The sequence below is a fragment of the Pecten maximus genome, chromosome 12 (genome assembly GCF_902652985.1).
Source record: "Pecten maximus chromosome 12, xPecMax1.1, whole genome shotgun sequence".
Lineage (NCBI taxonomy): Eukaryota > Metazoa > Mollusca > Bivalvia > Pectinida > Pectinidae > Pecten > Pecten maximus.
Genome location: NC_047026.1, coordinates 18,646,522 through 18,673,979, shown reverse-complemented (window position 1 = coordinate 18,673,979; position 27,458 = coordinate 18,646,522). Strand labels below are relative to the sequence as shown.

The window sequence follows — 27,458 nt, the reverse complement described above, 5'->3', positions numbered from 1 at the left end:
AAGTGGAGTCCATTATTACTATGCTATACAGATGTGTCCATATAAATGTCTGACGGTCAGGAAGTTAAGTGTCCTGTTTCAAGTCAATATACATATCCCTTTAAAGTTAAACTGTGTGAATCAAACACAATTATGGTTTGATGCAATGTCGGTTAAATCAACCATTCAAAGGAGGTTTACCTCGGCATTGTTCGCCGTGATTTAAACGTCCAAGGATAATGTGTTTTTGTTCTGATTTTTAAAATCTTATTTCACAGACACAGCAATGGGTGCAAGAACACTTTTTATTTTCCTATTTTCGTTTTAGAATTTGGCTAGTGATTGTTCTAACCTGTACCTTGTAAATGTATAACACAGATTTTGAAGTCTAGAGTTAATTTGTTATCATGATGTGAGTGGTCATCACCATGTGAGCATGTTACCACAAGTATGATATAGTAAAGGTCATTTAACATATTAATAATGGTAAAATGTCAACTTATATAAAAACTTTCCCAAACCTAGACTTATTATTAATTACTGTATTCCTGAAATTCTCATCGTTTTCATATCCGACCATAGAATACATTTCCTCTTGTATAATCCCTTCCCCATAAACATATATCTGATCACGTAAATTCATTCATAGGTATTTGATAAACATCAACGTGAAAAAATGGTATTAATTGAGACAAAGAGTGGATACCTTTCAATGTTGGTACAAGGTTATTACTGCCATCATAATTATGTTTGCCTTATTGAATTAAAAAGATTAGTTCAATGATGAAATGGCACACAGGCAATAAATGTCAAAGAATGAAAATATAAGAAACTGCAATTATCCCAATCATACCTTAGTGGAAGGCTCTCAGTGTGGAAATGATTATACTTCTAAACGATGTACATTTACACTACATTTTCGACTACATAGATATATTGAGCGAAACTCAGTATAATTAATTAACAATGTAAATCATAATGTGTACACAAATTATATACCTTAATCAGATATGCATCTTATTTTATAAATGAACAGAAAATCGCGCCATGTTTGCAAACAACTTCCAAGCCGATCTGTTCGTCTTAGTATATGATCAATACAAATATAGTGGCCATTTTAATTTGATCTTTGATTCAGAACTTTAAAACATTAAGGTAGAAAAACGAAAAATTATCAATTATATGAACGAACAAATTAAATTGATTAATTACATACAGATAAATCACTACGATCAAATAACCCTTCCGTACGTGACGTCAGAGACAGCCAATTAGCAACAACATTATTCTCAGGAAAATTCGGTTATCAACAGGTCTCGTTACTTTAAAAAAAAAAAGGGCAGTTATTAAAACGTGGAATGACACAACAGTCCGGTGAATGTTTGTTTACATCATGCGTCATGACCAGTCGCGAAATAAAACGGGAAGACCATACATTTTACATATCAATGGAAGTAAGGGTGCCGCCGGAGGTAACATTATACACATACGTAATAGGTGACTTGTTTACATTCTGTAGTCATAAAAGTCGGAAGCAAAATTGATAAGCAGACGTTTTGTTTTGGTGATGCAATTCAGTTCGCAGCTCAATAGGGGGGGGGATACCATTGATTTTAATCGTAACAGACCCATTATAGACTCATGCTATTATTTTTATCTTCATCAATGGACGGGGCGAGTTTGATTTTTTTTTCCATCGAAGAACGAAAAGAAAAAAAAATAACGAATCAGAAAGCAGCAATCTGTATACACATAGCGAAGTATTTACAAAAAGGAAATGAACAAAAAACTGCACCATGTTTGCAAGTAATTCTAAGCCAATCTGTTCGTTTTAATTATCTGATTAAAACAAATAACCTATAAAGACAAACCCCATTTGATGTATTTTGATAAGAACTTTAAAATACAATATAGGAAGAAGGAATGGTCTGTGTTTACTTTATAACATGCCAAACTCCATTTGATGTTTTTTGATAAGAACTTTAAAAAAATATATTACAGAAAGAATGAATAATCTGTGTTTACTTTCGTAACTCCGGTTAAAGGAGAGTTCCGTTACTCTGAGCGTAGTTCGAACTGACGTGATATACGAAAACAGTCCTTTTTTACCCCAACATAATCCTTTGTTAGAATTTAAACCGGGACTCTTACATTGTTTTATACAGGGCGTCAATCCAATGCCGAACATCGTAGTAAAGCAATAATAGGTTTGAAATGTTAAACAATGATAATAGTATTGTGTTTCTCTACATTTCAACTGTATGATATCAGATATATTAGGTGTTGTGTTTACGGACAGCGTGGTGGTCTAAGAAGCAAAAGATGCTTTAGCCTTCCAGAACGTCTCATTAACTTAGTATTTTTAAGTGTGTCCCGGTAACGTTTGTCCTCGTGTTGATGATGTTAAGTTATATTTATTGTTTTGTTGATATTTCATCACTATCATATTGTTTTGTTGTCCTCATAGCTAGTGACACTATATTCCGTGGTATTTTTCTCTTTCAATCTATCTTTCTTTGAGTCATACGTTTCGCGTTTACTTTCCTTTTCAATCGACATTTAGCATTTTTATGTCGGTTAAGTATATATATGTTTGATAAAGACGAAAAATAATCGCATTTTTAAATGACGTCTGATAACCTGATCTTAAATCAAGTCTTGAACATTATGAAAAGTAGCATCCACGATATGGGTTATATTAACTTTCGTTCTCCGTACCCCTGGAATACCAGGCATGCCATGGCGAAATCGAAGGCAGTTACTATTGAAAAAATATTAAAATGAAAACATTGGTTGTATCATTTAATCCACGTCAAACAACATAGGTCGCCATACCGTTAACTTGACAGGCTTTGAACCTGGATGTCGTTTCTCTGTGCTCTTCACAATCAATACATCGACTTAGCGATTGGTAAGTGTTTTTCCTGACACAGCTAGTCGTGTGATTCGATTTTGCCATGACATATTCTAGAGGTGCTAAGAACGACGTGAACGTAAATCCTCGAGTATCAAGGATGAACAATAAGTTGTCATTCGTCAATATATATATATATATATATATATATTATTATTTTCTATGAATCTATAACCAATAAAGGAATACCATTTTGCAAATGTTTTTCATGGTGTTTTCGGAATTAATCATTTTTTCGATGGCGACATTTCAACTATTTTCCCAAAACGTATGTCTGTACCCCAGTTTAGTACTATTGTTAAACCCCACCACTCCTCTCTTTACTAGGATGTCCTCTCAGAGGTCCTGTTGTGAATATGTTTCTTGTGACATTTTTTTGTAATGGAAATAAAACAAAACAGGAAAATATCAAATGGTAGATTTTAATATTAATATAATTATTAAGGTCATCATGCATGTATATGAAGTATCAAAATGCACACGTATAAAGGAAAAAGTATAAAAAAAAAAAACCAACAATGTATGACATCAAGAGACAGAGGAAATCACATCACTAGTCATTTCAACCAGTCTGATTAAAGTCATCTGTTCATGGCTTCTGTCTTTTCGGTAACTGAAGCAACGAACAGATGGTATTATTCAGATTGTTCCTACAGTGGAATAGGTCATACATACCGTAAAACACGTGTAAACACTATTGTGGCGTCATAAATATATGACGTCATACGATTGTCTCGGTAGTGAAAAACATAGCGGAATGCATATATCATCATACTTGGTGTCATTATAATATCTATGACGTAGAGAAAAGTGCAAGATTGAACCACTTAGCAACTAATTATTGGATTTGAAATTTTAGAAAATATCCCAAAACAAAACAAAAACAAAACACACAAAAAAACAAAGACAAAAATTCGTAGAAATAGTTAACCAATCATTGAATTAGGATGTATTCCTTATCCCTGATTCCATTTCAGAATCAATGTGTCAGATACATACAGCAACCGTACATGGCTTTATATCTTAATTTCGACACCACTAAAGCAATATTTATATTTTTTTTTGTATATTTTCTATTTGATTTTTGATTCTTGTAAATCCAGGTCAAATGATGCACACACGGTAGTAATATCAAGACACACACAAGATCCAACTTAAACTAATTCAATATAATCAATACAAATAACCAACAACCCGGGAACAAAGAAACATTTAAATAAAGACATCACAAACCACACAAAAACTCATTTCCAGTTTGTCCTAGCTATCATAATGCTTTCGTCAGGTCAATGTAACTATACCTGTTACCGAAAACACAACAAAGCCGTCTTTATGCCAATTGAACACATATCCCGAAGTACATCACGGCAGTTTAGACTGAATGCATTATTCCTCATAAATAATGTACCATTTTTTAAACAATAAAACAACAAATCAACAAAATCATTAGCACCTTTCAAAACAAAAAGTTTGATAAAAAAACGAATGAAATGCACCTGTAAGCTGTTTGGTTCAGTTATGTAAATTAAGGGTTGATTTGATTTAAACATATATATATATAGGGTTGATTTCTATGAGGTGACCGAAAAAAAAGGTCGAAAGTAATGTAAAAATCTGAATAGAAAGGGGCAAAAGAACCATAACTAAATGAATTTCATAATTTTTCAATATATAATTTCTTAAGAACGTGTCGCTATAAGATGCGATGTTAGATGTATATCCCTATCCGGGGTGGTTTGCATAGATATCATTAAAGTTTATATTAACAGACTGCCTTGTGCTGTTGTGGCTGTGTCCTTGGCCCTGCCACTTTACCTTAAATGCTCTGGATAACAACCAACAGGCCTTCGTACGTTGCCCCGTGAGGTAGCCACCAGCTACTACAAAGACTAGCGACTCCACCCTAAGTTACCTTTGCTGTACACGAGAAAATAAGTATCCGTAACAACCAACAAATTTTGAAATTTAAACCATTTATGAAAAAAGATAAAATGTGCTAATTTTCCGTGTATATATTGGGTATTACTATATACAGAACATCTTTGGCAATAGTTTATTTGAAACATGGAAAAACAATTAAAATATTCTTGCATGTAATACTGATTATCAAAAAGTAACAAGATATTCGGAATGCCTCGATTAATAAAGAATTTATCATTGGAGCAGACCAAAACCGTGACACAATACTATCAACCCTGTGTTTATATCACGATGACGTCATTCCGGTCATTTGTTCACTGACCTCCCAAAGTTTTTTTGCCAATCCTTCGTCGTATGCATTCTTATTAATGTACCAGGTATGGTCACATGGTGTGCAATCCATGAAGTATTGACCGGAAACGCCTTTAGTTGCGTCACACACTGCACAGTGGATTGTCGTTTGAGCTCCTTCATCCGGGCTCTGAGGACACACGTGAAAACATGATGTAGATTATCACCTATTCAAAATAATGTTTGTCCTCAAAAATTCCCTGTTAATTGAGATATTTTATAAATAGAACACGTCCTTTTGGAATAATTTGGTAACTATTACAAATATGTGCAAATCATTCTGAAACGATGCCGCTATTTTATTTCATACATAATACCATCAATCGTGTTTTCATGCTCAATAGGATTTTGTAGGGCTTCGGAAAATACAAACAGAAACTTACCTTGAAATACAACAAGCCAATGGTGTCACATATGATCTTAAACGGCTGTGGTACGTCACGGAGAAGCTTAGTGCGTATAGTGCCCGGATGTAGACAGTTTATAACAACGTCTGGAAATGAGATCACATTACTCAATGACAATGTACAAATCGGCATCTAGAATTCACCATCCAGAGCACACAAACGTTTTCCAAGTCTAAGTAAGTTAATAACCTTCATGTTAAAGCGTTAAAGATAAACGATTACAAGATACCAACCTGAACCTTCCAGTCTCCGACTCAGTTCCTTTGTAAACAATATGTTTGCAAATTTTGTATCAAAATACGGCTCGCCCGTATCAAATTTTCTTATCCAAGTCATATCATTGAAGTTTATCTTTCCCATAATATTGACCAGGGAGGAAACCATCACAATTCGACTAGCACCTGTCTTCTTCAGCAGATCTACAAATATTAATCGAAATCAAGCAAATTAAAATATTGGGCTATTATTAGTAATTCTGGAGAAAGAACTCTTCAAATGTGACAAAAACAAAATATGAATATTGCGTGAAAAAAGTCCTTACCTATAAGTAAGTTCGTCAACAAAAAAGGTCCCAGGTGGTTTGTGGCCAGTGTGTATTCCAGAGCTTCTGACGTAATCTGCCTTTTGGCTCCTGAAATACAATAATCAAACATTGAAACAGGAGTTTTAAAAGATTATTTTTATCGCCCCGTTTCGTTTCGTACTTGATTTGCTGAGTTTGTCAGGATATAGAGGATATCTAACAGTGTCTTCACACAGTAATACCAAATATATTTCACGAGTGGGGCTAATATTTTGATATTTTTCACGAGTGCGCAGCACGAGTGAAAAATATCAAAATATTAGCCCCACGAGTGAAATGTATTTGGTATTACTGAAGACACTGTTAGATATTCTGTTTATTACATTTTTTATCAAAGAAAAACCTACCCCGTATGCTAACTAGGCCTACAGTTCCCTAAAAAGGTAGTTCCCCCTGTCCAGGTGCTGACATATATGTCGGGCTTTCTGATTGGTCAATTATTTTAGTATTTTCTAATCATTAATTTGATTGGTCAAATCAGCAAAAGTGATATTTTTCACTAGTGAAAAATATCACTTTTATAAAATGAATATTTTTTTATATTTCACTGGTAAAAATGTAATAAAATTACCTACCTAAGTTTGTCTACCCTCCCTTGGCCTCGTTTCAAAAGTATCAACGAGCGCTGCCTAGAGACAGAAAGTATCCTCAGGCAGACAATTTAGTCTAATTTCCCAATAAATCATCATAATCAATGAGACAACATAAGCCTTAAACCGTCAGGAAGTTACAGATTTTGTTTGCTTTAAGTAAAACTGGATTTTTCCCTATTAAAACTGGCAAATTCCCAAGCAAAACCTTTCTATTCCCCGGTAAATCCGTCTTATTCCCAAATAAAACCGGATTTCCCCCTGTACAATAAAGTTATTCCTAGTAAAACCGGATTATTTCCAAGGCAAGCCGGATTATACCCTGTTAGCCGAGAATATTCAATAGTATTACAGGGTTTTCCCTAGTAAAACCGGATTATCAAGCTGATCCCGTAAACAACCGGACATTTCACTATTAAAATCCGACTACACACCTGCCGCCGCGGCATTGTTGATGAGGATGTCAAGACGACTCTCTTCTTTTAAGATTTTATCTACAAACTCCCTCACGCTTGCCATATATCCAAGATCCAATTTCCGGACAACAACATTGGTGTTCCCGGTTTTTTCAACGATCTTGGCGCGTGCTTTTTCACCACGTTCCATGCTTCTGCACGCCATGATGACGCGGCACTTTCGACGAGCAAAATCTTCAGTCGTGGCAAATCCAATACCTGTAGCATTAAAAGATGAAATATTGTACAATTGTCAATTTGTTTTCGCGTGAATACGAGGATTTATCAACCTGAGCAAGTGATTTGTCCCGAGGGTGAAGAAAGTCGGTGAAAATCCCATGTACAAGCGCAGGACAGTAATTGCCGTTTCTGTGTCTCTCCATGTATTTTTTTTTTTTTTATCTTTTTCATTCAGAATTCTCGATGCTTCCTCCTTGGAATCATTTATAAACGAGTTTCGTCCGATTTTTGTACGGCTGTCATGACTGAAGCAACCGAGTCGTCTGCCATATTTACTGTACGGAGTTTTGAGCTCGGATCCTCCGAGCTACATAACATAGTCACCGGAAGCCACTAGGGGGAGCTACGAGTACCACCACAGGTTCAGTTATTTCCTTGACAAACCGATCAAACATTATGTAAAGTAACAAGTGAGAACGCAACGCTGCTTTAATCCAAGACAAATGTTCCTGCCAAATTCTCGTGAAGGTCATATCGCTCATTATTGTCTCGATTCAAGTATATTTTGGGCTTTACATCTAATAGGTATTTTCAATAAGATAGGTTTGGGTTTTGTATTTTTTCCTATCAATAGCAATGGTCATTTTGAGACGGCACACCGTGTGTGCAAGATGCATGCATGTGCGTGCGTGAGTGCGTGCGATTTGGGAGACTGTGGTCGTGTTCGTCTCCTTGTGATAGTGCGGAAATAATATCGACTTTATAGCTGTACTTGTACCTCAATGAAGCAAGCTGCCGGAGACAACCAGCAGGACACCTCACCCGGTCACATTAAACGACGCGTGAACCATTCGTCCTATTCTGAATATGTTGAGCGTTAAGCAGGAGTTGAAACTGCTCTGGTATATCTCGATCATTGGAGAGAACGAAATGGCTTCCTCAGAGGGGCGAACGCTCAACTAAAGTTCAAAATTAAAAAAAACAAAACAAAAGTAAAGTGTTTGTTTGCTGGGTTAACCCCCACCCTACACGTGAACAGCTATGTTCATATTTTGAGGTGGAATCACCTTGTATTAGTTGGTGACTGCCTCACTGAACAACATACAGCCAAATTCGCTTGTATATGATAAGATACAATAAAATATGTTCAAATCAAACATCGCATGCCATCAAGAGCAATTAAGGTAAAGTGTTTTGCCCGAGAACATAACCACGACAGCACTGACCGGCTTATTTCTAGGCTTCCCGAGAAACACAAACCGACACGGTAAGGAAACGTCGACCAACGCACCATGGATTTTCCCTAGAGGTTAGGTATATGTGACAGGCACTCTAACCGACTGAAACATCGCGGAGAAAAATAAAATCCTAAATTCAGTCTCCTCTTACGATTATGTAATGGGGACAGCTGGTACAATCACTGCGCCCTATCTACCTACAATTAACAGCCATGAGCTTTGTTTTGAATGATTATTAATTCAGAGAGCAAACTTTCATGGCAGACATGCACAATTTCAGTAAGTTAATATCAACAGGTGCAACAAAGACATGTACATAACAAATCACGATATTGGTCACATATCTTCAGCGCCCTCTATGTATACCTACCGGAGTTAGCTCCCGTTACTATGGCAACCTTGCCCGTGAGATCAGCCTTGCTGGTACACTTGCCCTTGACCATCTGTAGGTAAATCTTAAAGATAACCGCTATGATCCCTACCACAGCTAACATCAACCAAAACCACCACATACTGGACAGCTGAAAAAACAAAATATATAAAGATATCATTTTCTCGTGAGATTTTGTCATTTGGCAATAAAACTCACAGAGAAGGGGAAATGTAAAGAGGTGGAACCATGTTACATCGGTTTTAACTCATCCGTACGATGTCTGACTGGGATCCAATGTGCCTTGTGTGGATGCTGTTGAAACTAAACGGTATCAACAATCACGATGGGGAATCACGTATGGGGCGCCGTTTTACTATTTATTCCCATTTGGTGATATCATCTATTCAATCAGTGATATCACCTATTCGAATAGGTGATATCACCAATTCATTTTTCAAATAAGTGATATCACCTATTCGAATAGGTGATATCACTTAATGAAACGAATAGGTGATATCATTTATTCGAATAGGTGATATCACTCATTCGAATAGGTGATATCACCAATTGGAATAGGTGATATCACTTAAAAATATTCTTAAGTGATATCACCTATTTGAATAGGTGATATCACCCATTAGAATAGGTGATATCACTTATAAAATTCTTAAGTGATATCATCTATTCGAATGAGTGATATCACCTAAACGAATAGGTGATATCACTTATGAAATTTTATAAGTGATATCACCTATTCGAATTGGTGATATCACCTATTCGAATGAGTTATATCACCTATTCGAATTGGTGATATCACCTATTCGAATGAGTGATATCACCTATTCAATCAGTGATATCACCTATTCGAATTGGTGATATCACCTATTCGTTTCATTAAGTGATATCACCTATTCGAATGAGTGATATCACCTATTCGAATTGGTGATATCACCTATTCGTTTCAATAAGTGATATCACCTATTCGAATGAGTGATATCACCTATTCGAATGGGTGATATCACTTAATGAAACGAATAGGTGATATCACTTATTCGAATAGGTGATATCACTCATTCGAATAGGTGATATCACTTATTGAAACGAATAGGTGATATCACCAATTCGAATAGGTGATATCACTCATTCGAATAGGTGATATCACTTAATGATTTTTCAAATAAGTGATATCACCTATTCGAATAGGTTATATCACTTAATGAAACGAATAGGTGATATCACTTATTCGAATAGGTGATATCACTCATTCGAATAGGTGATATCACCAATTGGAATAGGTGATATCACTTAAAAATATTCTTAAGTGATATCACCTATTTGAATAGGTGATATCACCCATGCGAATAGGTGATATCACTTATAAAATTCTTAAGTGATATCATCTATTCGAATGAGTGATATCACCTAAACGAATAGGTGATATCACTTATGAAATTTTATAAGTGATATTACCTATTCGAATTGGTGATATCACCTATTCGAATGAGTGATATCACCTATTCGAATTGGTGATATCACCTATTCGAATGAGTTATATCACCTATTCAATCAGTGATATCACCTATTCGAATAGGTGATATCACTAATTCATTTTTCAAATAAGTGATATCACCTATTCGAATTGGTGATATCACCTATTCGTTTCATTAAGTGATATCACCTATTCGAATGAGTGATATCACCTATTCGAATTGGTGATATCACCTATTCGTTTCAATAAGTGATATCACCTACATGTATTCGAATGAGTGATATCACCTATTCGAATGGGTGATATCACTTAATGAAACGAATAGGTGATATCACTTATTCGAATAGGTGATATCACCTATTCGAATAGGTGATATCACTTTAAAAAGCTCTTAAGTGATATCACCTATTTGAATAGGTGATATCACCAAATGGGAATAAATAGTAAAACGGCGCCCCATAATCACGTGGTCTGAAGATACGAACTAAAAATGGCCGCCAACAGTGCCGCAGAAGGCATAAAAGAGGTGAGACACTGAAAATGCTTATTACATAGGATGTACATACTTGCGAACATATGTTATACTATAATCTAGACATATCTACATTGTGTATACATCATGTGTGCTGGAACAGTCCATGGTTTACCGTAACATTCTGACCAAAGTTTCGAATCGAATTCGTCAGATAACCGTTCGCGGAGAACCGCTCCGATTCGTAACTTTGGTCAGAATGGTACGGAAAACAATAGACTGTTTCACACTTCATCGAGAAGAGAAATGCTTAATTTTTTCAACAAGTGTTCACACAAAGAAAACGGTTACAACCTAGAACGTTATAATGAATCCAAAACATAGGTTGATTACCACTATACAAGGTAATCAGTCATTATTTTTTAGCGTAATTTCAAAGGTCAATACTTGAAGCTTAAATAAATACCGATTTATCATGATCACGGCTTATGGGAAAATGTTATGTCTCGTCTGTGGTTGGGAAATCGTGTTAAAATCAACTAGCCCGCTGCCGTGTAGATGTTTAACATAAACGACCCTTTTTACTTTCTTTTCTAATCTATTGGAGTGTCTCTTAATCATTTTTACTCTAACCATCATAATAAATTATATAAAACAACAACACTTGGTCAAATTGTATAAAAAAGGAACAATGTATGTCTCTTTCGAACCGGTCTGACCGCATAATTGGAAAGTTACTGCATTTAGTTTGATACTGTAATTTGTGTACATTCTTGAGTTTGTATGATTCTATCACGAATATTGACATACATTATACAGGTAAACTGTGGCTTTAAGCGATTTTATATGTGTATTTTTAATCTGACCAAATTAAAATATTTTTATCAATACGTGTAAAATACATTCAGTAGTATAGTTTTTTGTAATATCTCAAAAGCTTTAGATAGAGTATGGCACAGAGGTATTATAGCAAAGCTTAGGTCATATGGTATTTCAGGAAAACTTGTACAGTGGTTAGAAAATTATATAAAAGACAGGAAACAAAAGGTTTTTATCCGTGAATCTCATTCAAATAATCAAACTTTGAAGGCAGGTGTTCCTCAAGGTTCAGTGATAGGACCCTTGTTGTTTTTAATTTTTATCAATGATATTGCAGATAAATTACAAAGTGTGTCTAGAATATTTGCAGACGACACATCTTTGATGTATTCCTCTTCTTTCTGTATTGATATTGAACGTGTAATATATCTTGATCTGAAATGTATAGACGAGTAGTCAAAACAATGGCTCGTCACATTTAATCCTAACAAAACAAAAGTATTATTTATCTCTAACATAACACATGATTATGACTTTGAGTTACATTTCAATGAAACTATTCTTTAATTTTCAGAAAACCATAGGCACTTAGGTCACCTAATAGGTGTTACGCTTAGTTCAAATGCCAAATGGAATGATCCTATAGAAAACATCTATTATTCAGCGTTAAAAAAGTCAATGCATTGAGAAAGCTAAAATTCTTAGGTAAACAGAAAAATTCTTAGTAAACTATATTTATGTTTCATACTTCCAACCTTGGAATATGCTTGTGAACTTTGGAGTGGGTGTACTCAATACCATATAGATCTGTTAGAAAAAACTCAACTCGAAGCAGCTAGAATTGTTACAGGACTGCCTCGATATGCTAGTTAACAATCTCTTTATTATGAAACTGGCTGGGAAACTTTAAAAAGTTAGCGAGAAAGAAGAACACTTAGTTTATTTTATAAAATGCATAATAAAATGACTCCTCCATACCTCTATAATTTATTACCTGGCTTAGTTGATGAAAGAAATCCATATTCATTGAGAAATAATAGCAACTATATTATCCCCTTTTATAGTTTAACAAATACTCAATTATCGTTTATACCAGCTACGACTAGACTTTGGAACAACCTCTCGGAAACTGACAGAAACCAGCCATCTCTGAATATTTTAAAAAACATATACATACAGAAAACGAACCCATCCCCTTTATATTTTAATTGTGGAACTCGTTATCTGAATATTCCTCTTACTAAATTAAGACATAATTGCAGTGCATTAAATAATGATCTATATCGTGTAAATTTAACTGATTCACCATCATGTACCTGTGGCTATCCATGTGAAAACTCGTACCATTTTTTATTAGAATGTCCTATGTATAATAATATAAGGAACGATATGTTAATAAAGTTGAATCATTATCAACCATTACAACTGGATACTCTTCTGTATGGGCATTTCTATCTGAAACCGGAACATAACAAAATTATTTTTGAAAGTGTCCAAGAACTCATCCCAGCAGAATAGGTGAGACTATGAGACTATTTTAAATACTTTATATCATACAAATACTCTTAGTATTCCATCTCCTATATTCCTGTCTTTCTATTAATACCCTATACCCAATTCTACCACTACCCTTTCTGGAACGTTATGAATTGATATTTATGTATAAAATGTCCTCTAATACTGTAAATATTGTTCTGCCTGGCACAATGAAACGTTACCTGGCAGGAGATTGATTGTCTAAAGGAGAACAATTAAGGAATGAGCATAAAAGGACAATGATAAGGTGAAGGAGCGTGCATATGTAGTTTGTTTGTTCCAGGCAGATATTATGTTATTGTGTGTAAATCAAATATTTTTGTTAGACATAAATTAATTATTGTATACACTTTAGTCTTCCTTTCCTAATTTGTCAATCGTAATATTAATGTAAATGTCTATTGTTTTGTGTCACATTGTTGTAATAATGTTTGGAGGAGAGGGCTTTAATAAGTTGTATAACTTGTGCCCAATCCTCATGCTTATATTTGAAGCAATAAAAATATGTTTAAACTAAAAATTATCATGTCCCTGTTGGAGATATAGGGAGTTATGTCCCTTGCACTACACATACCGACGTAATCCGATTCATATTAGTCCTGATAGTGGCAAGAAAGATTATCACCGCGGACAAACTGGCGTAATAAAACCTCTCTCAACATTAATCACACACTCGGACCCAGCTACACACGTGTGTCACAATTTTTCGTCTGCACTGCCAGTGACACACGCCATTTCACGATAAGATAACTACATGTATGTATCAAATATCAGCGCAGACTTTATATAAGATTTGGAATTTCTATGTACCTATATGCTTCGTTTGCTTGATATGTACATCATCTGGTATAGTCTACCCTCATATATCTCCACACCAAAGTGTGCGTAAACATATGGGATTAATTAGTACCATGCTTACATCAATACATGCAGAATATTAGGCCTATATATGCCTATACTATATTCGCATACCTAAGCAGAGACCTATATACTAAACCTAAGTTATCAATTACATTTTACACAGCCGTGGTTGATATATCTTATTTAAACACAGGACTTCACGAGTCTAACAACAGGACAACTTACCGTATACTGTGTCAGAGGACTCCGGCCTACAGATCCGTGCTGGAAAGATTACACATTGTTTACATGCGGCCCAATGATCTGAGGTCTGTTAAATGTTTTGATATTCTTGCAGCTGGGTGAATAAAACGCTTAACAGATAGTGGGAGAGGCGCCTCATTTGAATTCGATTTTCATTTACTCCTTTTCGATCATGGGTATCAGGACACGACTTTTGTATTTGTTTAACTTTATATAGAAATACTAGGAAATTATCTTCAGATCTATATAGCTGTTTCCTCCTTCTAGGACTATTAAGTTATTCTAGGGATAGAATAAAGCTGTTTTGTCCTTCTACGGCTAGTCAGTGATGTTAGGGACATCATACCGCTGTGATGTTAGGGACATCATACAGCTATGATGTTAGGGACATCAAACAGCTCTTTTGTCCCTCTAGGACAAGTCAGTGATGTAGGCCTAAGGGACATCATACAACAGTTCTGTCCTTCTACGAGTAGTCAGTGATGTTAGGGACATCAAACAACTGTTTGTCCTTCTAAGACTAGTCAGTGATGCTGGGACATCATATAGCTGCTTTGTCCTACTATTAGTCAGTGATGTTAGGGACATCATACAGCTCTTTTGTCATTCTAGACAAGTCTGTGATGTAAGGGACATCATACAACAGTTTTGCCCTTCTACGAGTAGTCATTGATGGTAGGGACATCAAACAGCTGTTTGTCATTCTAGGACTAGACAGTGATGCTGAGGACATCATACGGCTTTTTTTGTCCTTCTACGACTAATCAGTGGTGTAAGGGCCATCAAACCGCTGTTTTGTCCATCTACGACTAGTCAGTGATGTTAGGGACACCATATAATTAGCTGCTTTGTCCTACTACAAGTCAGTGATGTTAGGGACATCATACAGCTCTTTTGTCATTCTAGACAAGTCAGTGATGTAAGGGACATCATACAACAGTTTTGTTCTTCTACGAGTAGTCAGTGATGTCAGGGACATCAAACAGCTGTTTGTCATTCTAGGTCTAGACAGTGATGCTGAGGAAATCATACGGCTGTTTTGTACTACGATTAGTCAGTGATGCTTGGGACATCATAAAGCTGTTTTTACCATCTACGACTAGTCAGTGATGCCGGGAACATCATATAGCTGTTTTGTCCTTCTACGACTAGTCAGTGATGTTGGGGACATCAAACAGCTGTTTGTCCTTCTACGAGTAGTCAGTGATGTTAGGGACATCAAACAGCTGTCTGTCCTTCTAGGACTAGACAGTGATGCTGAGGACATCATACAGCTGTTTTGTCCTTCTAAGACTAATCATTGATGTTAGGGACATCATATAGCTGCTTTGTTCTACGACTAGTCAGTGATGTTAGGGACATCAAACAGCTGTTTGTCATTCTAGGACTAGACAGTGATGCTGAGGACATCATACAGCTGTTTTGTCCTTCTAAGACTAATCATTGATGTTAGGGACATCATATAGCTGCTTTGTTCTACGACTAGTCAGTGATGTTAGGGACATCATACATCTGTGATGTTAGGGACATCAAACAGCTCTTTTGTCATTCTAGGCAAGTAAGTGCTGTAAGGGACTTCAAATAGCTCTTATCATTCAAGACAAGCAAGTAATGAAATGGACACCATACAGCTGTTTTGTCTTTCTAGGACAAGTCAGTGATGAAAGGGACATCATACAACAGTTTTGTCCTTCTACGAGTAGTCAGTGATGTAAGGGACATCAAACAGCTGTTTGTCCTTCTAGGACTAGACAGTGATGCTGAGGACATCATACAGCTGTTTTGTACTACGATTAGTCAGTGATGTTATGGACATCATACAACTGTTTTGTACTTATAATGATTAGTCATTGATGTTAGGGACATCATACAGCTGCTTTGTCCTACGACAAGTCAGTGATGCTAGGGACATCATACAGCTGTGATGTTACGGACATCAAATAGCTCTTTTGTCATTCAAGACAGGTAAGTGATGTAAGAAACATCAAACAGCTCTTTTGTCCTTCTTGGACAAGTCAGTGATGTAAGGGACATCATACAACTGTTTTGTCCTTCTACGATTAGTCAGTGATGTTAGGGACAGCATACAACTGTTTTGTATTTATAATGATTAGTCATTGATACTTGGGACATCATCAAGCTGTTTTGACCTTCTACGACTAGTCAGTGATGTTGGGGACACCATACAGCTGTTTTGTCCTACAACGAAGAAATGAATCAATATTCATTTCGGTAATGTTTTAAATGTCAGTCAGGAATTTAAACATCATGCGTGATTTACGTGATGTTTAAGAGCATGGGAATACTGTTAAATCCCATTCCTGCTTGATGAAGTGCAGCAATCTTAATCTTCGTGATGTTATTACAATAAAACACAGGAATTGTTTATTACCATTTCCTTAAATTCTGGACTCAATGATTAGCATCATTAGACGATATGATGATATGCACTGTACATATGTATTGAAGTCACCTTGGGTCAATCCAAGCAAAAAAAAGGAAACGATTCAGATGTGTAAGAACTTTGATGAGAAAACATTTTTTCGACATCGTGTGCCATCTCATGTTGCCTATATCTGACATCGATGGGATGTAATCGGTCAAATAAAAATAACTAAAAAGTCACAGTTTAGATAGCTTCATTCTATTTCATTTGGTTTTTTTTTTCTTCACTTTTTGTAAACATAACTGACAAGAGTTGCGTTAAGTTAAGTCCGACTTTATTTTTGTCCTATTTTACACTCCATTTGCATTATAAAATACACCGAAAATAAAACTCAAATGACCTTTGAGGATAAAAGGAAGTCTGTAAACCCCCGTTATCTCGCATTTCTGTATCTCCGGAGATCGTCGACATCATTTCAACTGTATTTTTGCGTCTTTTCATATGTCTGAGTTTTTCATCAAATATTGTTTTGATAGGAGGTGTGCAAACTGCACGAGGTTGTTCTTAACCACATTAGGACTTACGTAAATAAGGTCATCCAACATACATTGTATTCTTTATTTTGACAAAATAATGACATTATGACAGTATCATTTAAATGACTGTAAAATTAGGCGCAAACGTTGAAGGTCTTCTTGAACTGCCACCTGATGGCGCTGAACTTGACCCCGGACTTTTCGTTGATGGCGGAGTTAGTTTAGATGTTAGGGGAGTGGTTGGCGCTGGAGTTGTTGGAGTTGTAGTTGGTGCTGGAGTTGTTGGAGTTGTAGTTGGTGCTTGAGTTGTTGGAGTTGTAGTTGGTGCTGGAGTTGTTGGAGTTGTAGTTGGTGCTTGAGTTGTTGGAGTTGTAGTTGGCGCTGGAGTTGTTGGAGTTGTAGTTGGCGCTGGAGTTGTTGGAGTTGTAGTTGGTGCTTGAGTTGTTGGAGTTGTAGTTGGTGCTTGGGTTGTTGGAGTTGTAGTTGGCGCTGGAGTTGTTGGAGTTGTAGTTGGTGCTTGAGTTGTTGGAGTTGTAGTTGGCGCTGGAGTTGTTGGAGTTGTAGTTGGCGCTGGAGTTGAGGGATTTGTAGTTGGTGCTTGAGTTGTTGGAGTTGTAGTTGGCGCTTGAGTTGTGGGTGTTGTAGTTGGTGCTGGAGTTGTTGGAGTTGTAGTTGGTGCTGGAGTTGTTGGAGTTGTAGTTGGCGCTGGAGTTGTTGGAGTTGTAGTTGGTTTCGCCGTTGGAGCAGGGGTGGTGGGTTTTGTTGTAGTTGCAGTTCCATTACTAAATAGCGCCGGCATTACTATCGTTACAGATACAAATATTCATTTATAAAGAAAGCATGGATAGCATGTTTTGATACATTAAATAATATATGAATGATATAAGTATTTGTATCTGTGATATTTCAAGTATATTTATATTTCGAACATACTACAGCAATCGATAAAACGAGTCATACAATTATTGTATAGTCATACAAATATGCAACAACGATCCGATTTAATACAAAAAATAGAGAAATCGATTGTAGTCAAATAAACTATATCTATAACAGGCATGTATTTGATTTTCAGGTAAGTGTCATATTTTTTTTTTTTTTTTTAGGGATACATAATATTTCATTTGAAATATAAGATATTGTAATTACATTTCCTCAGCTCAAAACAATCACGCTTGTTACATTCGGTGTCCTTGCAGCAGGCGTCACATATCTTAACCCCGGTAGCGTCTGATGCACGACTCTGAAGACCGTTCTTAATCATACCTTCACAAAGCTGTTTGAGTAGAAAGTCAGTAATTATTTTTCTTCATCATAAGTAAGTTTTATCATGCAGCTTTTTATTTAGATGACCTGGCATTACTGGAAGGTGACGTAAATGTACACGGATGGTGTCGTCGCTCAAGCTGACGACGCTAGCTCTTCCGAAACTCCTTTTACAACTTCCCTGCTACATTTGAAGAGTATCAGTATTGTCAATCCTTGTTTTGTTAATATCGTGTCCTCCTTTTAAAGAATGTAAAGATAAAAGTACTGTTTTGTGTTGATATCGATATACTCCTCTTGTTTTTTTTTATTCATGTTTGTCTGGAAAGTAATAACGACTTCGGGTATGTTTTGGTATATTACCTTGGACATATCTTATGTAGTTATTACCAGATACCTTATTGCTGATAAAGATACTTCTGTCATTGTTTACTGCTAAACCCAGCAAAAGAATACTAAAATATGTTGGCAAAGACATAATCTGAACTGGAGGAAACTACAGCGTCGGAATACGAGTATAAATAATCGAAGGAGTTTCCAGGAGGTGCATAAACAAATTCTTTCTTTGAAATGATAAATAATTTCATATTTTATAAACGTACATGCTTCTCCTCGCATCGGTAGTTGTATTTGATCTGAGTTCCTCCCAGAACATGAATTGATGTAGCGCACACCTGCAATAAAAAGCAATTGTCTTACAAAAACAATTGTCTTACAAAAAAAATTGTCTTACAAAAGCAATTGTCTTACAAAAGCAATTGTCTTACGAAAACAATTATCTTACAAAACCAATTGTCTAATTAAAACAATTGTCTAATTAAAACAATTGTCTAATTAAAACGATTGTCTAATAAAAACGATTGTCTAATAAAAACAATTGTCTGGAAAAAAAACAGTTGTCTAAACAGAATATTAATGAAAATACTAGGCACACTTTAAAACATAACACATTATAAAAGCACTCATAACGGTCATTCGAGATAAGCTAATAAAAACAATTGTCTAATGAAAAACAATTGTCTAATAAAAACATTTGTCTACTAAAAAGCAATTGTCTTACAAAAACAATTGACTAATAAAAACAACTGTCCAACAAAGACTATTGTCCAACAAAATAATTGTCTAATAAAACAACCCATTGTATAACAAAAATAATTGTCTTACAAAAACAATTGTCTTACAAAAACAATTGTCTTACAAAAACAATTGTCTAATAAAAACAACTGTCCAACAAAGACTATTGTCCAACAAAATAATTGTCTAATAAAAAAAAACAATTGTATAACAAAAACAGTTGTCTTACAAAAATAATTGTATAACAAAAACAATTGTCTGAAAAAAAAAAACAGTTGTCTAAACAGAATATTAATGAAAATACTAGGCACACTTTAAAACATAACACATTATAAAAGCACTCATAACGGTCATTCGAGATAAGCTAATAAAAACAATTGTCTAATGAAAAACAATTGTCTAATAAAAACATTTGTCTACTAAAAAGCAATTGTCTTACAAAAACAATTGACTAATAAAAACAACTGTCCAACAAAGACTATTGTCCAACAAAATAATTGTCTAATAAAACAACCCATTGTATAACAAAAATAATTGTCTTACAAAAACAATTGTCTTACAAAAACAATTGTCTTACAAAAACAATTGTCTAATAAAAACAACTGTCCAACAAAGACTATTGTCCAACAAAATAATTGTCTAATAAAAAAAAACAATTGTATAACAAAAACAGTTGTCTTACAAAAATAATTGTATAACAAAAACAATTGTCTGAAAAAAAAAAACAGTTGTCTAAACAGAATATTAATGAAAATACTAGGCACACTTTAAAACATAACACATTATAAAAGCACTCATAACGGTCATTCGAGATAAGCTATGTAGTCATTGTGTATAATGTCGCTTTAACGTCTGAATGATGACTGATAAAACTCGTACTTAAACACTGTTTGATGTCCATGGATACCACTCAAGATTATCGAATCTCGTTAGGGTCATTTTACTTCGAACAATAATAGATAGATACATAAATTAAAAAGAAAAATATCAGTCTGTTCTTACATTGAATTAGAAATAATAACATGAACATTTTCCCATGATGAACATGGAATAATTCATTTTGATTTGATGTTAAGAACAGATTCACTGGCTTATGACTGTAAAAGAACATATTTTAGTGGTAACCTCATTTTAGGCGATTATCACGTTGGAAGCATTCCGCTAAATCATGATAGAGCTAATTGTAGTTTATTGTTGGTTGGCTAATTCATCATGTTGTTGCTCTTTCTTAATTAAGTTTTTCGTTAAACACGTTACAGTATATGAGATATTAATGGATTAATTATCACTGACCTGCGTATCGGTGCAAACATCTCTGCCAACACAGGCAGCAGCTCCGGATACTAGGTGATCACAGTCCAGGCAGCGGATACTATTGTCCACAGTTGGACCTGGAAAACGGCATATGAAAAACATTCTTCAGAAAAAAATAAACACAAAAAATGGCATTCAAATTTGCCAAACATTGTTTGTTCTCTGCAGAAAATACCCCTCAGTAACATTTCAATGTAGAAATTATTGCATGGCCATTTTGCGTACATGTTTAGTGTTTTGCTCGCTATGAAAAAAAACAAAGGGCCTGTTTCCAAAATGGCCCCTTCTCTGATTCAAATTTCCTGTTGGTGGTGCATTGCCCATGCCGTTTTGGTCACAAATCTATAAAGTATAAAGATTTAGGTCACTTGGTTTGTTTTTTATGGCTCCTCAAAGTTGTACCTTTCAGAAGCTGTCTAAGTGTTGATAAAATGTGCATGTTATGTAAAATATTAATGAAAATCTAATCAAATGATGGTCACCGTAAAGAATACATTCATGGCATGATTGTGACAAAAAATCATGTTTCCATCGCGCCATTTGGCTGTTTTATTGAAGAAACAATCTCAAAATGCCATTTTCGATGATAACATTTTAGACACAAAAACTTTTTTTTTAGAGAATACACCCTTTTATGGGGGTTGGATGCAAACCAATTTTTATCCTATTAAACACTGGAAACAGGCCCTTTAGATGCAAAATTGATTAAACTCTCATGTTAAAATATCAACAAGAAAACGACTTCTTCAAAGGATACTAAAAATGGATATCGTAAAAAGAATGACGCGTTATTATTGCATGAAAACGAACAACATTTTCCACATAGTCGTTGACAGAATGTTATAATGATCCCCACCAAACTTATAAACATTTCAAATGACGCAATACATTTTTGTTCGCGGAACGGATGGTATATCTATATCACTTTTTATTGTATAGTGTTTAAAAGATATAATGAAACATTTACAAATGCTTCATAAATCAGTTTCTTTCATTACATGTACAAGTGTTACTTGTATTCATTGCGTGATTATTAAAAATAAAAAAAGGTAATTTTATAATAAAAATATAGTTTTTTGAACTCGGTCAATACATGGTTTTAAACCTGAAAATAGATCAAACTCGGACATGTGAAATTCATGCAATTAAATTTTGATATATTATGACTTTTTTACAGATATGGTCTATGTATGATGTAGATTTAGGGATTACAAGATTACTTACTTGCTCCACAAAGTTCCGAGTTACACGGGCCCTTTGAAGCCACTCCAGGAACTGTATTACAACACTGAGCACAGTTCACGAGCTCACGTGACGGACGGGACAAATCTCGACGACCGTTGCCGCCGCCCAAGGTTGTCATGATATTACATACCTGCAACACAAAAATAAATCCGCATACCATTTTATATAAAGTAATATTGAGTGAGGTAGTCACCAGATACAACAGCGATACATCAAAATGATCCTGACAGTTCACAGTGAGGCGATAAACACAGCGAATGAACCACATGAACTGTTATGAATCACGAAATTCAAATTCAACATATGAAACCTACGCATACCATACAGTATAGTCACTCGTTAATGGTACCAAGTTATAAATACATGTGCTACCTGCACATATATACTTGCATACTTATATTATTATTGTGCAACAGTCATTCAAGTACGTATTTGACAAGTCAAGTTATTTATTCATAAAGTGATGTTATACAAGTAATTCGTCAAATTATATCAGATATAAAGAATATAAGATGTCTTATAAAGAATTGAGATATCTGATAAAGAAATGAGATAAAGAATTGAGATATCGTATAAAGAAATGAAATACTGTATCTTATAAATTAATGAGATACATTTTTGAGATACCTTATAAAGCTATAAAATATCTTATAAATAAATGAGATAAAAATGAAATATCTGATAAAGAAATGGGATAAAGAAATGAGGTATCTTATTAAAAAAGAGATATCCTATGAGGAGATAAGAATATAACAAAACGGATATCTTACATAATTGTATGTGTACACACTATTTCTCACTCTTCTAAACTATATATAGTTACAGAGGCGCGTTTAATTAAGAAATAATTGTTATTTTTTGTTGTTCACTGGTGAAATATCTGTCAAAAAATGCCGTTCATACACCAGTAAACAACAAAAAATAACAATTATTTCTTATAGTTACATTTCAAAACTATTTTTCAACGTAATCTTTGAAAAAAAATCATAAGAAACAGTATTCTACGTTCGTTATACGTAGTGACGAAACAGCTGAATGATCGATGTAACAGCGTAACAGATAGTTCCAATTTGGCGGGAAAGGTAATCAAGTACACAAAATATAGTTCCACACAAATTCATTATTTTAATCATGAAAGAAAAAATATTGAAATGTTGTCTTCAATTTTACAATTATTAACAAGTTTTAAAGTTGATAAAACATTATTTCATGTGTAATCAAACGCGATTTTATATTCACACTTCTGCATTCTACGCGTATGTAAAGCGGTATGTATTCATACGCGGCAGGTTAATTGTTCACCTAGGAATGAACGCTAATTTTGTTAGTACCTTCATATAGAGAACACACAGTGGAAATGTAAATATACACCAGTGAACAACAAATAATAACAATTATTTCTTATATTTACATTTCAAAACTATTTTTCAACATGAACGGCATTTTTTGACAGATATTTTAGCTGACGCGCGTCATTTAAAATATCTGTCAAAAAATGCCGTTCATACATCAGTGAACAACAAAAAATAACAATTATTTCTTAAATAAAGCAAACATTTTTAAGAAAAAAAATTATGCACGAGAAAATGTATTTGTTCGCTGATTACTAATATTGGTAAGATATATACAAAACACACGTAGCGGAATTGGATCGAGTCGATCATAGTTAAATTATTTTCATTTCTTTTCAAGATGACTAAGTACTGCAAATAAGACATGAACTCACCACTGCTGATCTGCATCCAGCATTATACACAGATTTCAGGTTTTTGGTGGTTACTTTTTCTAGAAAGCATCGCTGAAAAATAATAATAAGTGCACGTTAGCATCACCAAAATCTCAACTTCTCTATTATTTTGTTTATTTTAAAAGTGATCGTATACGAATTAAAAAAAAAATTCTACCAAGCTTTATATGATGTTTATAAGATAATCTACTCTTTTGTTATAGAATTGCTGTAAAATTAAATAACGTTATGTTTTACGCAAAAACGACCAAATTACCTCCCTTGGATGTCATGCCATTTCGACTGGTATACATCACATGTCAACAGACTGATATTTCCAACTAATAAAACTTTATGAATGGCTGATTTACCAACCTTTTTTTTTTTTATAAATTTGTAACTTTCGATTTCTGACCGTTACTCCTTTGTTATCAAGCTTAAATCTCAGTTTGGCTGACATTTTTTTTATCTATGCCTCTACCTCTTCGATATCATTGTTTCTACTGAGAATATTGAGCTGATAGAGATCCCCATTTGAACTGTATTAAATTTGAAATAAAGCAAAAATATCCGATTTATCGAGTTATGCATTGTTTATTTTTCTTGAATGGTCAACCCATATTTTCTACATTGGTTTAATAGCTATGATTTTTCATGAGTGTTGAATGAAATAGTGATTCATATCAAACAAGAATAACGACAACATGATAACTCCATAAAATCGTTCATCTATAAAGTTTAGTTATCTAGTAATTTCACTTACCTCCTGAGGACCACATTTGATCGTCCCTGAAGACAGACATGTGTCGATATCTACAGCTTGATCACATTGCATACACACAACGTCACCTCGTACAACTAGACCAATAGAAAACGTTTATTTTTAGCTTGTACACAGTTAACAAAGAGCTTCAGTTTTATTTATCAATTTTGTAGTAATGATCATGTTTAATGCCTAGGACTCGAGACTTCTTGATTCAACGTTCAACTTCTACCGAAAAAGCTTGAATAAGAATAAAAAAATGAAATAATCGGTATATTGGCCAAATTTGTTAGAATTGTTCGTGCCTAGCCCCATGTCAGGTTTACAGAATGTTGTTGACGTTGTTAATTGTTAACCTTATATTGATAGTAGTGATGACTAATGTGTTTTCATGTGTACCCCCCTTCTCCCACAAACCACCCAACTCGCCCACGTCCCCCTTCCCTGTATATACACACAGCCCCCCCCCCCCACACCCACCCACCAGCTCTCCCACGTCCCCCCCCCCCCCCCCACACACCAGCTCTCCCACGCCCCCCCCCCCCCCACACACCAGCTCTCCCACGTTTCCCCACACACACCAGCTCTCCCACGCCCCCCCCCCCCACAAACACACCAGCTCTCCCACGTCCCCCCCCCCCCCACACACACACATACACACCACACACACACAAAACGCCTCCGTCCCGCGTATACAAACACACAACCTCCTATTACACACAGACTCCCAACCCAACCCCCAACCACCACAAACACACACACTCAGCTCACCCACATCCCCAGCACACAGCCCTCGCCCCCGCACAAGACGCCCCCGCCCCACATAAACACATCGTATACACATTCATAGCCCCCTATTATACACAGCCCCCCCCCCCCCCCCCCCCCTCCCACACATACACCCACATCTTGGACAAATTAACCTCCATTGTACGTACCATTACCCAGCAGCACAAGTAACCAACCTAATTAAAAACGAAAATGGTAATTAGTAAATCGATATTTATGTCTACTCTCTACTAAAGAATTTAATTAGATAATAAGGCATGCTAGAAAATCAAATTTTATACAGATATCGTTAATCAAATGCATTTCTTTAGAAAAAATATTATTGAAGGGAAACATCATTATGGATCGTGATATATAACAAGGCTACTACAAGGATTCTACAAGGCTAAGAAGTAAGTGAAAGGCACTTATATATGTATATATGTATATCAAATGATAATATGCTTTAGGAATGCATAATGTTCGGATATAATATCTAATTGTACAAATACACTTACCGACCACCTGAACTCTTCCCATTCTTATATTACTCCTGTAAAATCAATAACTGATTTAATCTAAGAAATGTCAATTATAAGTAAGTTTATTTTCTTACTTTCTTAACAACATAAAATCATAATTTTCTCATCACAATGTTCACATATCATATCAATTGAATCTTCCTTACAGAATAAATAAGTAGCATTGATCCCCAACTCCAGGTATATGTACATGTACAGTGTATCAGGATATTAGGGATACGGGTTTATAAATATCAGTATAAGTCGCCATGACCTAATTCCCATCCAAGATAATAGTTTGGTGTCAGTCATGTTTGAATACTAGTTCACTGAATGTAAATTCATTAGTGACCTACTTTTCGTTTTCGTTCCGTAACCTGTGGTTTTGAATTGATGTTACGGTTAATAATGTTTGAGTTTTCATGAAATATATTCCTCGTATGTTTTGAAATTTTCGATATGGGTCTCGATGTTTATTGAACACTGGCATCATATTTTGAACAGTTGATTGTCTTTTGTGATAAATACCTTATCATCGTTTCAATTTTCCTGGAATTAACCAACGAAGCTAGACATAAAGTTATCAGCTCGATATAAGTTGAGTGACAATAAATCAATCACGTTGCACATATAAGCATTGCGGTGATGTATTTTATTTTATTTTTATTCCTTTTTTATTCATTTTTATCTTAGTTCATTTTTTTCTCATCTGTAACATTGAAAACAAAAGGTATTATGCTATATTTCTTTAACGTATCCAACCCTTTTCAGTCTTTTAAACGCGCTTATGTTTAATCGCCTATTATTCATTGCAGGTATTCTTAATTATTAATTATTGTTTAGCTTTGTTAAGCTATTTTGATGTAACACATTTAACATTATCGCATACAATCTGTGTTTACAAAATTATATGATCTATATTTACAGAGAAAATGTTTTAAGTTTTTCTGTGTCTCAGACACGAAAACGTCCGATGCATGTCAGTTCCTGAAAGAGTCATGATTTGTAAACAAGTTCATATAAAATGTCAGTAACGGATGCGAATGTTGAAAACCACAAGTACTAAAATATCGGGGAAATGTTTCTACCCACAGTATCAGTAAACAAATGATGAACAAGATGTTGATATCAAAAGATGCCAGCCGAATTTCACGGAACCAAACCCAAGGAAGCTGAGAAACTATGACTCAGAATGGTTGGTAGACCATATAATCTAGCCATTTTCCAGGTATTGCTTGCTCTCTACGCTAATTGAGATTGAACATTTCTTTAAATATTACAACACTAGTAAATGGAATTCCGTAATTTCAAAGTATTATGTTAAATACAATACTTTTAATTCACCGCATTAAAACATTTTAGCGTTTGATTTTAAACTAGTTACAAAATGCTCATCTAGCCATGATAAAAAAATTGATAACACCTTTTTAAGGATAATACCTTTGAAAA

The 27,458-nt window shown here is 34.9% G+C and overlaps 2 protein-coding genes across 2 annotated transcripts; both read right to left on the bottom strand.

Moving 5' to 3' along the window:
- Positions 1 to 3,299: 3,299 nt before the first annotated feature.
- On the bottom strand, positions 3,300 to 14,474 carry LOC117339782 (retinol dehydrogenase 11-like). Its single transcript, XM_033901493.1, has 7 exons — positions 14,393 to 14,474; positions 8,988 to 9,138; positions 7,179 to 7,418; positions 6,113 to 6,202; positions 5,805 to 5,990; positions 5,548 to 5,657; positions 3,300 to 5,294 (listed from the first exon to the last, which is right to left on the bottom strand). The coding sequence occupies exons 2-7, from the start codon at positions 9,127 to 9,129 to the stop codon at positions 5,100 to 5,102; spliced, it is 963 nt and encodes a 320-aa protein (XP_033757384.1). The 5' UTR covers positions 9,130 to 9,138; positions 14,393 to 14,474; the 3' UTR covers positions 3,300 to 5,099.
- A 2,639-nt stretch (positions 14,475 to 17,113) lies between these two features.
- Positions 17,114 to 26,094, bottom strand: LOC117339780 (hepatitis A virus cellular receptor 1-like). Its single transcript, XM_033901492.1, has 9 exons — positions 26,007 to 26,094; positions 25,659 to 25,685; positions 24,721 to 24,815; positions 23,958 to 24,029; positions 22,211 to 22,361; positions 20,966 to 21,063; positions 19,201 to 19,272; positions 18,482 to 18,608; positions 17,114 to 18,133 (listed from the first exon to the last, which is right to left on the bottom strand). Exons 1-9 carry the CDS (start codon positions 26,026 to 26,028, stop codon positions 17,451 to 17,453), a joined length of 1,347 nt encoding a protein of 448 aa, XP_033757383.1. The 5' UTR covers positions 26,029 to 26,094; the 3' UTR covers positions 17,114 to 17,450.
- Between the last annotated feature and the right edge of the window lie 1,364 nt (positions 26,095 to 27,458).

Bases quoted from the DNA above. Each gene is read 5' to 3' on its own strand.
- LOC117339782 (XM_033901493.1), bottom strand. From the start codon at position 9,129: ATGTGGTGGTTTTGGTTGATGTTAGCTGTGGTAGGGATCATAGCGGTT. The intron at 7,419-8,987 runs GTAGGTATACAT...TTAATGCTACAG, and splicing joins AGTAACGGGAGCTAACTCCG to GTATTGGATTTGCCACGACT. The intron at 5,295-5,547 runs GTAAGTTTCTGT...GTGTGTCCTCAG, and splicing joins TTGGCTTGTTGTATTTCAAG to AGCCCGGATGAAGGAGCTCA.
- LOC117339780 (XM_033901492.1), bottom strand. From the start codon at position 26,028: ATGGGAAGAGTTCAGGTGGTCG. The intron at 24,030-24,720 runs GTAAGTGAAATT...ATTATTTTTCAG, and splicing joins TCAAATGTGGTCCTCAGGAG to CGATGCTTTCTAGAAAAAGT. The intron at 19,273-20,965 runs GTCAGTGATAAT...TTTTTATTGCAG, and splicing joins ATGTTTGCACCGATACGCAG to GTGTGCGCTACATCAATTCA.